This window comes from Lissotriton vulgaris, chromosome 9 (assembly GCF_964263255.1).
Source record: "Lissotriton vulgaris chromosome 9, aLisVul1.2, whole genome shotgun sequence".
NCBI lineage: Eukaryota > Metazoa > Chordata > Amphibia > Caudata > Salamandridae > Lissotriton > Lissotriton vulgaris.
The window spans coordinates 985,755,079-985,767,738 of record NC_141697.1 but is presented as its reverse complement, the minus strand read 5'-3'; the positions used below and the strand labels follow the sequence as shown (position 1 = coordinate 985,767,738).

Genomic DNA, 12,660 nt, shown 5'->3' with positions numbered 1-12,660 from the left:
TAGCCAAAGAGGCTGATTCACCATTAACATTAGAAGGAATCATTTCGGAGACAATGGGAAAATTAGCCACAAGTTTAATTCACAAATCGAGGACAGGACCTGCCCCATGTTCATTCTGTATCTGCTTTGAGATCGTTCGGTAGAAGACAGTGGGAAAAAAAGTCCCCCAGGTGTTGCAGTCAGCTAGAGTGGGCACCAGTCCAGTGGATAAGTGCATGGCCAGAATTCAGTGATCATCTTGTGGTCCCGTAAGAGGAAACACAGCTTCAAGTTGATTTTTTTTTGGAGCTATACAAAATGATATTTCTTCACTATTTGCCCATAAGGGAATGAAAAATGACAAGACTAATGGCAGGCCCTACATGATGCTGGGCCTGCGCTTGCAGGTTAATTCTAGCTGGACTAGAGTTTAAAGCATGAGAAATATATTGCGCAAGATATCTACAGAGGATGATAAGAATATTGTATAAAGCGCGAGTCTGCACTACATTTATATGAGCCAAATCTGGATATGGGATATAGCCTGCCATGTGGCCCCTTCAATATGTAAAGAGTCCACCCGAACTGTCCCAAATAAGTGTTGAAGGGCACTATTAAACCTAGTCTTGTGCTCCTAGACTGTGAGAGAAATTTCAAGCAGTGCATATGGACGATATGCATTGGCAGCCAGGGGGAATGTAGTCATGAAAAATATTCTCATTAACCATCACAGCCGGAAACGTAACCCGAGTATAAAAAACTTACAAGCAGAACCCTGCATCAGCATCAACAACAAAACAATCACTACAGCTCCTAAATTAGGAACTCCAGGCTGCATTAAATGCTCAGTCACTGCAGAGTGCCTTTGAACAGCAAGTGTTTTCGCCATAAATAAATAATTCAAAGCATAGCACAAACAGTGTATAAACCTTTTATTATTCTAGCTTGAAAAACCAACAGAGTTAAGTATTGCATATAAACTGTGGAGGATAAATACCTTACACTACAGACTTCTCCGGACAAAAAGGGGAAATGCTATCGTGAACAAGCACTACTCAGTGTTCTTGCAAGTACCTGACCAAAACGTTGGCACTGCCAATTGGCATCAACGTCTTGTTTACTTCTCCACATGCGATTGTGGATAGCTCATTGTGGATAGCTCATTGTGGCCTTCCATTCTAACTCATGGGTTTTCAATAGTTTGCAAGTCCTGTATCATCGCAAAGTTGCTATGACTCAATTACCCCATTGCCCTATACCTAATATTAGTAATACATAAATCTTTGAGCAAGGAATCATTTCTTGGAATTGTTGATTAATCACCCAGTTTGTAAGGAGCGCACACCCCACCTGATATTCAGTTTGTAGAAAATGTTGCCATCATTTAGACCGGCTTCAGTGTATTTTTGAGGAGATCAGAGAATTGTATTTATTAATTACTGTAAAAGGGCAGGTTACAGCAGGACTAGAACCCAGAGTATGGTCTGGGCTGGAGTGTGACAAAAGACATTTTGCTTTGGTCTGATTTTCTTGGAGGTTTTTTTTAGGACATTAGGCTACTTTCCACTGAAACATTCACTGCTAGCGGAGGGTAGGTATCCAACACAAGCACCCCCTTCTGTCTAGTTTGGGAATCAGTAGAAAGGAGGATGATCATTCACTTGTGAATTCCTCGATGATTCCTTCTTTTTCTCTTTACATAGCTTCCTCCTTTTACTGGAGAATGCGGCAGGATACCAGTCTCACACAAGGCCAGATGGGATGTGTACACCATGTTACTTCCAAGGGACTCTTATGTAACTCAGACATGGTGGTTTTGCCAGATTTCTCATAGCTCATCACTTTGTGCAGTGATAGATCTTGGAATTGAATCAAGAAAGGAAAAAGTTACGGTCTCCACGCATCTAGGATTATAATCCCCATGAGACGTATTTCCTTCATTTACCATCAGACCATTTATTGAGATAGTTCACTTGGTTTATCTACTTAATGCGAAGGTTGTCATTTATTTGCACCTGTGAAGTGAGATTTGCTTGTTCTAATACTTACTTTCAATCATGCAAGCAGAGCAACAAAAGACTGGTCTGCGATGACTTGCTGCTATATTGAATTGAAATGATAGATGGTTGTTAAGTTTGCCAACAACAGAAGTGAGATTTTGAACACTGGACTGTAAAGCACAAAGAAGATGGGAAATCGTTGTAGAATTCAACTCTTAGTCACCCACTACAGGAAAATCTTAGCATGTGTGCACCAGACATTGGGGAAAGTTGGGGAAAGTGTGCTAAAGAAACAAACAGCACTCGCAATTGTGGGCTACTGTCTTTGTAGAAAGGGAATGGGGTGATGTAGGTGTGTTTTTGGGGGCCAGCAACTATGCCAGATAAAATGGAGGCATTGATACGATTAGGTAGGTCTGTTGTGATTTGGGGGTTATGGAGAATTCTTTAAAAAATAAAACAGACCTTGGTCCCTTGATTTGGGTGCTTTTAGTTTGGTGTCCAGAATCAGAACTTTAGCCGTTCCATCAGTGTGATGAAAGACTGCAGCCCACTTAGGGATTTGGTGGTAAAGTAGTAGTTGTGGGGTGCGGACAATAGATTAAAGGATTTTAGTAATCCTCCCTCGAAGCAATCAAGACATTCTTTTACAGTGTTGTTCGGATGAGCATGGATCCATTTTTAGGGCTTCTCCATTGGACAGTTTCAGGTAGATAAAAGACTACCTCTTTGTCTGCTAGGTGCCTTGTAACTGTGTTCTAAGTGCTAGTACTTTTCGGCTCTTGAATGCTTTGTGTTAACCTCTACTCGGTCTCTTGGAGCCGATTTTATTTTCTTTGTCTGTGATTAACACCACTGCCTTTTCAGGTGTTGGGTGTGGCATTTAAGCTCAGCAAGTTCCTCATCAAACCATTCGGTGGTTTTGAGACCAAACTTGAGTTTTCTGGGCTTGGTCAGAGCTACAAAGTTTAGAACACAGGGACGACGCCACCAGGAAGAAAATGCAAGTACACAAGAGCGTGGTCGTTGCAGACATCAGTCGCTATTTCTGTGATTGAGATTCTCTTGTTGTAGGGTCGCCTTAAAGGGTGGCTCGCCATGCTGGCGGGTAACAAGCCTTGGTTGCCATAAAAGTAATCCAAAGGAACTTCAATGCCTGGTGATCCAGGGAATTGTGGTAGCAGCTCGAAACTTCGGTGAGAGCTGGACTACAACTCCCAGAATGCACTGCACCACGTAACTTTTTGGGCGATTTCTCCGCTAGCCCGATGACTAGCTCTCTTCGGATTCAGCACGTCGTTTTACCTGCAGTTTGCAGGGGACTGCTGCCACCAGTCCAGGGGAGTCAGACTGCTTCTTGGTCCACCAGGGGTCCCTCTGCCAGGGAGTGCAGAGTTTTGTCCACAGACAAAAGTTGCTCATGCAAGGCTGCCACATGGATCCAGTATCCCTGCTTTGCTTTGTGACAGGGGCAAAGTCTTGTTGTTGGTTAAAACGGTCTTCTTGGTGTCCTTCTTTGAAGTATGTCTATCAGATCTGAGATTCTGGTGTCAGGGGTGTCCCTTTAATCCTGGATTTAGGGTAGATAGGGGTGCGGGATCTAGTAGCCAATGGGCAGCGACTCCCTGCAGCTAATCTGCAGAGAGGTGCCATAGCCGGTGGTGTAGGTCACCTTTCCTACCCACAACCCACTATTTCTGCCCTCCTAAAGATAGTAGAGATTTACTTTAGGTGTGCAAAGCAGGCTTGCCCACCCTGGGGACATAGCTAGCCTTCCTGGAGGTGTACACCTCCTTCAAACCTAATTTTCCACCTTTCCTGGGTCCAGCACGCATGGGGCAAGAAGGGAGGGGGGCTTTGTTCTCCTCAGGGAGACAGCCCAGATGCATATCAAAGGCGTGAAGCCTTTGAAGCTCACCACTCTGGTGACTCACTTCTCTAGCCCATTTGGGAGGAGTGACCTTCTTCCTGCCCAAGCCTTTGTTCTGACACCTGAGAGCACAAACACAGCCTGGCAATAGATAAGAAACCTGTCTTGGCGGCAGCTGGAGCGGGAAACCCAGGCCTGCCAACCAAAGTAAATGTCAACTGGGGTAATCAGATGGGCAATCTCTAAGGTAGGCACCTGGGTGTATGCCAACCTTCCCACTCGTTTCTAGAGAGAGAAGGCAAGTTGTTTGACACCAAACTCAATATATTTAGGTGGTACCATAAGGACGCTAGCAATCTCGGTATACCTGGGTAGCAGTCCCACGTTACCCAATGGACCGCCTATAATTATAGTGCACTTTAATGGTAAAATCACTATAGACACATAGGTTGGCACCTAAATGTCTACAGTCTTAATATACTGTACCCTGCCTCCTGGGCACAAGAGGCCTTCTCTAGGGGTGACTGACATATACTAAAAGCAGTGCTGGAACTTTGTCACACAAGGTCAAAATATTGCATAGAATACTGTTCCTGCAGTCAGAAATGGCAGGCCTGCTGTCATTAGTTTAATTGGGTCACTCAGGGTGGCACAACCAGTGCTGCAAGCCCAGAATACCCCTTTACCAACCAAGCCCTGGGTACCACTAACCAGGGACTTATAAGAGAGGTAAGCTCTATGCAATTGGGGATGCCAATTAGTCCAGTCACTTCAGGGGAAAGAACACTGGCACTGGAGCCTGGCTTCAGTGCATTGTAGGCTTCAGTGCACTGTCAGTCGAAAACCAGCATCTAGCTGTTCAAACTAGGGCAAAAATTGGGGTGGGCAACACCTGCAGAAAGTCCAGTTTCCTACAGTAATGTAAAGCACTCCAATGCCCTTTGGGTCGCGTTGGCGCTATAAAAAAACTGCGAACATAAAGAAAAATAAAGAGGTGCAAGTAGTGGGAGACAGGCCACTTATGGTGTCAGGAAGTGCCCCAGTTTTCCATGAACGAATCCTGCTGCACGTTTCTGAATGACCAAATTATGCTGCATGTTCCTGGAAAGGGGGCTTTGCTAGATCAACAGGATTAGGGAGCATGAAGCCACTGAAAGATTTGATATCTACCAGTTTATTTCTTCTTGGATAGAAAGCCCTTTGGTGCCTGAGCTGGAATGCTGATCAGCTGCATTGGTATTTTCGCCGCCATGCTTCTCCACCATCATATTCCTACATATCAGCTTTTTAGGTCTCGTAGCGATACAGTGCGTAAGCACTGTACTCGCCGAGATCTATTGTTACGGACACTGCTTCCCAGGAGACAGTGCCGGCCGCGCGCTTCTCTCAAAATGCGATCGGCGCAGGCCACGCGCTCGCCATGTCTGTCTCCTGGGAAGCGCATACATACACAGGCACACACCCCCCCCTGCACGCATGCGCACACACATACACAAGCACACATGCACGCATGTAGAGACATCCCCCCCTCCCCTCCCTCCGCCGTCGCACACACAGACACACGCACACGCACACATACAGGCATCCCCCCCTTCCCCGCTCACCGGCACTCCGGACTTGTGCAGCCTCCGACCGCGGGGCTCTCCCTCGGGCACCACTGCTCCTCCAGGCACTCCGTGGGCGCGGGCTTCACAAAACGGAAGTCCCGCCCCCACCATAGGTTTCGTTTTTAGGAGTGCGCGCGCAGACGTGTCCTCCTCCGTGTCAGCAGCAGACCTCATTTCAGCACTCCAGCCCAGAGCAACAGGAAACCACGGACCTACTGCCCCTTCGGAAATACAAATATACTGAAAACATTATGACTCAGAAGCTTAACTTGTCAAGCCGAGCCCGCCCCGAGCTCCGTCCCCTCTGTGTTTTCTTTTTCTCCTTCCCTGCTCCGCTTCGCCTTCCAGTTCGCAGCCTCTGCGCCTGGAGCGCCCAGGAGGTTTTAACAAGCGCTACATTCCAAGTGACAGCCAGACACTTTAACACTTCAAGGAGAAGGTTGATTTAATCGCAGGCCGGTCATTTATTATTTGTCTGCCTCGCTCCGCCGGGGCGCCCGCTGATCAACTGCCTCGCTCCCTCGAGGTTTGTCTTTTTTTTTTTTTTTGTTATGTCTAAATCCTTAATACAAATTGCTGCGCTCCCGGATGTCCCAGAGGGCCCCATTACCGCCTGCGGGGCATTAAGAGTCATTAATAGTGCTGTCAGCGGACTGGCCAGTTGGTTAGGTTCTCATAAATAGGAAATTAATCCGTCTCCTTCATTAATAATGCCTGGTGTAAGGTATTCTGTTGCACTTGGTGTCGGCGGAGGCCGCTGTGTTTGTCTGTAATGCGAGAGGACAGCCCGGGTTTGGCTGTGGGCTCGATCTTTCGTAAGAGAGGCGGTTTGCTTAAAAAAACACAGAAACAACCAGACAGGAAAAACTCCGATTTCCTTCCTCGTAGGTATGAAGCCCCCATGAGATCTTTCTTAAGGTTGCTTTTCACACCGAAGTCTTTTGGATAGCCCTGTAACTCTGTTGCAGGTTTGCATAAAGAGGGCGACCCATAAAGCCAAGGATTATTTAACGCGATCTTGCCCCGAAAATAACTTCCCTGAGGGGGTTAGAACAACCTCCCACGTGCAAGCGCTCCACCCTGCCCCCTCCCCAATCTCCAGCTTGTTTAGAGCGATATCATGCAGATAAAAGCGGTATAGTCTGGCAGGTGAATGCTGTGCTAAGCTGCAGCCTGTAAAATTGTCGCTTTATGTGCGCTGCAGACAGCATCATTACTTGGGAAAGTGCAGCTTTTACAAACCATGCATCCAAACTGCATTGTGGGAGCTAGTTCTGCTGCAGACTTTACAGCACCTTCCACTATCAGGTAGTAAGTGCAACAACAGGTCCAAACTTTCGAGGTATTGCATCCGGGGTGCACAATGGGGACAGGGAACTTTGGGACACTACCTCGGAACTGCACTTTTCACTGGGCTCTAGTTTACTGATGAACAAGAATGTATACAATTACTAGATGCACATCTTATGTACTGATTAGTGTGTAAAGCTTACTTAGTAAATATCTAATTTATTTTTCCTCATAGGTGTTGTACTAAATTATCGTTATTTTCCCACTGCAGGAAGCAGTATTAAATGCAGTTCATAGGGGTTTATATCATTTCATGATTTACTTGTTATTTGTCGTGCGAGAACAAGGTGAGAGACATTGTTTCAGCAGTCCCTGGGCTGCTGAACAGGTGCCCTATCCTCGCATTTTCAGGTTGTGTGTCTTTCATCGGGTAGGAATATTTAGTAAACCTATTTCATCTAGGGATACTTTGTGACACAGCTCAAACAACCAAACTGGGGGAGCAAAGCCCTCTTTAGAGGACCCGCCCCAGGGAGAAATAGTCATTGTGGTGTTCTGTTAACTGACAGGTCATTTACTGCTTGGATATTGCACCAATCCCTGGCTGCGCTTCGCAGAACAAATAACTGCGGTACTGTCAAGAAATATAAGGCGCCTGGCTGTCTTAGAGTACAATTATTTTACTCCAAGACAGAAAGCTATCTGCTTTCATTCCTTGTTTAGGTCTGGTGCAAGCATTGGAGAATAAGACACCATTGTACACTGGAACAAGAGACGGTGACCGCTAGGACAGGAGTCGCATGCAGTACACTGGGACATTGGAAACGGACAGAATGGAGATGAGACACTGACATGTTCAATTAGGGATACACTTATGTGCATTAGGATGGCAAGGCATTGAGTCAAGTGGCCGACATTCACTTACACTTGGGCACGGAAAACTGACTACACTCTAGGAGAGGAGACAGCACACTATAGGGAGACAGCACACTAGAGGGAGACAGCACACTAGAGGGAGACAGCACACTACGGAGACAGCACACTACAGGGAGTCGGGAGACAGCACACTATAGGGAGACCCTGCTGTGACTATTTCATGCTTTTTGTCCTAACTAGCTGAAACTGGGCAATGAGACACTGACAGTGTAATGACGGGTATCAAGGACAGCACTGTGTGAAGGAGACACTGTCACAGGGCGTTTAACAGGCACGAGCACAGAACAGACAAAGTATTAACAGGCAACACTGAAATTGTACTGCGGCAGGAAGAGATAGGCTCATTCAGAGACCGTAGATAGCGACACAGGAGACGCTAACGGACACTCGTGTTGATATACCGACATGCTCTGGCAGATGCAAAGACACCCTGATATACGTACAGGGAGGATGGAACAGGGGCACAGTGACAGCGCACGGTAATGGGTCCGCCATCACAGCTTGCTCTAGAGTCAGAAAACACTAACACTAACTCGCATAAGCAACAGCTAACCATTCACAAATAATGTTTATATACCAATTGCAAATTAAAGAAAAAAAAAATATGCAAAGCATTGTCATTTACAATGCCAGTAACTCAAACTTTAATGCTGCGAGACCTATTGCATTGCAAATGCTTGTTTCTTTCAGCATCCAGCTGGAGACAGTGTATGAGGCATGCTACAGAAGAAAGCGCGAGAAAAAAGGACAGGAGTAGAGGTGTGAAATTAGAGAAAAGTAGCGAATTAGAAGCAGAGGAAACAGTTGTTGACAGAGGTCTGAGATGGAGAAGACAAGCTGGGAGTCTGACAGGCAGCAATAGAGAAAGCATGGGGGTAGGTATTTGAACACATGAGGGAGAGAGAATAAAACATGTGTTCCCATAGTGCGCTGAAAAAATAAATTAGTTCCCTGAATACAGGTTGTGGACGATACAAGTGGTCCAATCAAAAGGATGGTCAAGAGGCTATGCTTCAGGAGAGAAACAAACACAAGAAGGGGTGGGCAAGACATCAACTAGGAAGACATCTAATGAGAAATACAACAAAGTAAATCAATGGTAATCAATGATTAGATACCAAGCCCTCTGTAACTTAACAATAGATATTTGCAACCGGACAGCTTGCGCAGTCTAGAACTGAAAAGTGACACAAGGGATAAATCAGCAAACGTAAAGTTGAAGACAAAATAAAGTTTATGTTTTTAGAATGGCAGACTAAGATACTCTTATGCCCTCAAACAGTAGATTACTTGAAGTATCAACAGCTCAAGAGACCTGTCCCATAAGTAGCAAATGAGCCCGAGAGAAGACAGGAGCAATCTCCACACCTGGACAAAAGCATATTTAAGGGGGGGAAATAGAGATGAGTAAACTCTATTTTAGCATCCAGGAATTTCAATGGAGACGAAAACAAAAGGGAAGCAAATGATGAGCATATCGCATACAAATAAAGAATCAAAAGTGAAGCTTTAAGTAAAGGTGTAGCTGTTGTATCCAATATGCTGGTCGATGACAAACGAAGCCTGAATCACGGCTCAGCCTGAACACTTACTCAAAAGAAGATACAAAGGCCTTCGACTGTGATCTTGCTCCAAACCTGCAGCAATCAGTTTCAACGACATCCCATCCGTTTCCACCGTTATCGACTTCCCAGTGAGATAATCCTTCTGAAAATAGATGGGCATAAGTGGACAAAAGATGGTTTACAAACAATGTATGTAAAAAAGGAGGACTGCCATAAAATGGCTCTATAAATAGAAATGTGAAAATATGCATTCATAGAAATAAGGCAGGCAGTGGTTAAATTAGCATGGTAAACTCCACAACTTCGTGGTTTGGCAGTCTGTCATATTTATCCCCAGTAGGGCATATTCATCTGAACATTCATCATGGGCCACATTGTGGGTACAGGCTGCCCCTACTTGGGCCCTTAACCTTTTTGGGATCAAGATTGTGATGTTTTTTGGCAGAGTTGATGAGCTTGACTTAAGTACAATACAGTGAATTTGCACCATTCAGCGATTTCTGCTGGGCACGGCCTAGTGCCCAGATGAATGGTTTGGTTAGACGGTAATCAGTAAGCACACTTTGGTTCATTTGGCTTTGCCAATGGTGGCCGCAAAGCACTACGCAAATATAAACAAACGGTGTTGTGCAATGGCGATAGCTTGTTTACTTGTGTGACAGCAGGGGGGAGGAAGTGAAGTTCAAATGTCTAAATAAAGAACACTAGGCAATGATGGGTGCGACGTGATGGATTTGCAGAAGGGAAAAGACCCAACAGCTGCTTCTCTGGGGGAGGGAGGTGTCTGGTATAGCAACTCGCACTGCGTCAGGTGATCTATCACTCGGTGTTGTGTGGTAAAAGTGCAGTAAGGGAAAACACACAGGGGAAATACACACTTTGTACTTCTAGTCCTTGCTTACAAGATGGCTTTGTAAATGACAATGCATTTTATTTGTGTGTTTGGGAAATCTGCGAGGGCGCACTTTGCATTTATAGTCCTTGCTTACAAGATGCAAGGCTGGCAGTAAAAGAGGCGCAGTTATTGCCAGCCTTGTTTCTCCTTGGCAAATACTATAAATGCAAAGTGCGCCCTCGCAGATTTTCCAAACACACAAATAAAATGCATTGTCATTTACAAAGCCAATAGCTCAAACTCTCGCAATTGCGAGACCTATTGCATTGCAAATCCTGGTTATCTTGTTGTTGTTGTTAAATTAACAAGATTTATGAGCGGTACAAGTTGGCGGAGCCGAGCTTTTTAAAAAGTAGACACGCTTGCGCCATTGCGAGTGGAGCTTTTTAAAAGACGATGGTCGGGAGACATACAATGTTTAAAAAATTGAGTTGGACAGCCGGGCACAACGAAAGAAAGGTGCACGGCCGCCATTGCTAAAGCGCTTAAAAAAATAAAAGTTAGTGTACATGCCAGCTGTGGAGTGGGATGAAAGGGTAGAGAGGACTTTCAACCGCAACTAGGAGAAAGTCATTAACAAAATAGTGCTCACAGACTAGTAATAAAACATACTGTGTAACAACAAGTAAAAGGGCCAGTCCTCATGGGAGGTCACAAATGTAGAAAAAGAGGTAGGTACCAAGGAGAGACTAACAAGACTATTAACAAATCAGAACTCAACGTTTACAAAGGACAATGACACAAGCCATTGAAAAATATGGGCGGAGAGTGAGCGGACCTTCAAGTCCATAAATACAGCACGTCTCAAAGAGTCAGCGGAAGCAGTGCCTAGTTGAGACCTAAAAAAACACCATTTGGCGATGAGCAGATGGTCGGCGGGGGGGGGGGGGGGGGTGAGAAGGCATCTAAAGGCGGTCTCTGCCCCCATCTTCAAACCCAAGCCTTCCAGAGGGGCACCCCTTCGCCTTCGCAATGAAAACGTGCAGAGACCAGATGAATGGCTGAGGCTCGAGTTCCCCACTTAGTTCCCCCTAGATATAACACACAAATTCCAAAATATATTTTATAGCAAAGAACTGCAGACAAAAAACGTAATCAAATTTGTCAATAGAAACATCTAGGAGACAAAACAGCCACGCACACCTACACTTTTCACATACAAGTCATTTACAAAAACACGGAGGAATGGGATCGATTGTTGATTTTTATTTGGCTCTAAACCTTTTTTGTGTGAAAGAAGAATTATTGATTTCCCTCCCGCCAGTAGATTTCAAATCCTCTTTAAAAAAACCTTAAGTGGTAAGATCAGCTTTAATAGAGATATCAATATCTGTAATACTAAAGAGAGATTAAAGATAATAGTTAGGACGAACCCCCCGGGAATTTCCCAGAAATACTTATCTTGGAACCTAGAACACGGAATCTGACGTTGGCTCATCCTATGTCGTATGAATCTCTTACCTTTAAACGATTTAACAGCACACTGGTCCCAGAACTTGGATAATGAAAACATTTGTAATTTTTGCGAGCTGAGTATTCAGAACCTGGATCATGTTTTGTTTGTTTGCCCAGCATTGGTTCTGAGTCGTCATCGCTTGCTTAGGCCAATGTTTATACAAAATTGTGTTAAAGATGTAGCTTCAGCCCGAGATTTTCTCTTTTGTCCGAAAAATGAAGTAGTCTGTGTAAAATTATTTAACTTTAAGGAATTTATGTGTATATATTTTAACATTCTATATACATTATTTTAATCGGGCTGCTCCCCTCGTGTTTGCTGCCCCATTATGGAGTTCCAATATTTTCTCCTTCTACAGATAGCATTTTGCACACATTTTGATTATTAGTTATCTGCTTCTTGTTCTACTGGATTATGTCTCACTTTTCGTCCATTTTCTTGTTGCTAACTTTGAAATTCTATTCTCTATTGAAGTTGGATTTCGGAGCGTATTTTGCACATGAATTTGATGTAATTCAACATTTTTTTTGTAGCACATGTTCGGATAGGTTTTTTTAATCCCAATTTTCTTGCTGTTAATTTCAGGTTAACCTCCAGAATAAGCTGAATTTTTTCTTTTTAATTGTATTTTGCACATGAATTGGCTGCTACTTAAATGCTTTTTTGCACAATTTGGGAGAAGTTGTTACTTCAATCATTAGGCTGCTAACTCCAAGTTCTATTTGCAGAAGTTGCTATGTGTTGAAAAATCTGTTTCTCTTCTACTTTGCCATTAGTTCGTATTTTGGGCCTGATGTAACCTTGCTGCTTCCATCTTGAAATTCCTGCAACTGCGCAGAAGAACTCAAGAGTCCACGAGTCATGGCACTGACACCTGCCAATGACAGTCTTGCCTGTGAAATCCATGGGAGCCTGACCTCTCGACCATTGCTGGGTGGAATAAAAGTGCATGGGAAAATAAAGTTATGGGAGGGAACGTTAATTTGAATATTTAAAAGAAATGATCTCATATTGACATGGTGTGATGACCTCTCCTCGTCTTTTGGCAAATCAAAATTGGGG

At 44.4% G+C, this 12,660-nt stretch overlaps 2 protein-coding genes across 3 annotated transcripts in view; one reads left to right on the top strand and one right to left on the bottom strand.

Moving 5' to 3' along the window:
• Positions 1–12,660, top strand: part of MRPS12 (mitochondrial ribosomal protein S12) — a 793,384-nt gene that overhangs the window by 717,558 nt on the left and 63,166 nt on the right. The gene's annotated exons all lie outside the window — the stretch shown is intronic.
• The window catches only part of LOC147692676 (F-box only protein 27-like), a 264,145-nt gene that overhangs the window by 235,416 nt on the left and 16,069 nt on the right, over positions 1–12,660 (bottom strand). For both annotated transcript variants that reach the window (XM_086938854.1, XM_086938855.1), the window contains exon 2: positions 9,275–9,389. In XM_086938854.1, the coding sequence (XP_086794980.1) occupies positions 9,275–9,389 (115 nt within the window). The remainder of the gene's footprint in view (positions 1–9,274; positions 9,390–12,660) is intronic.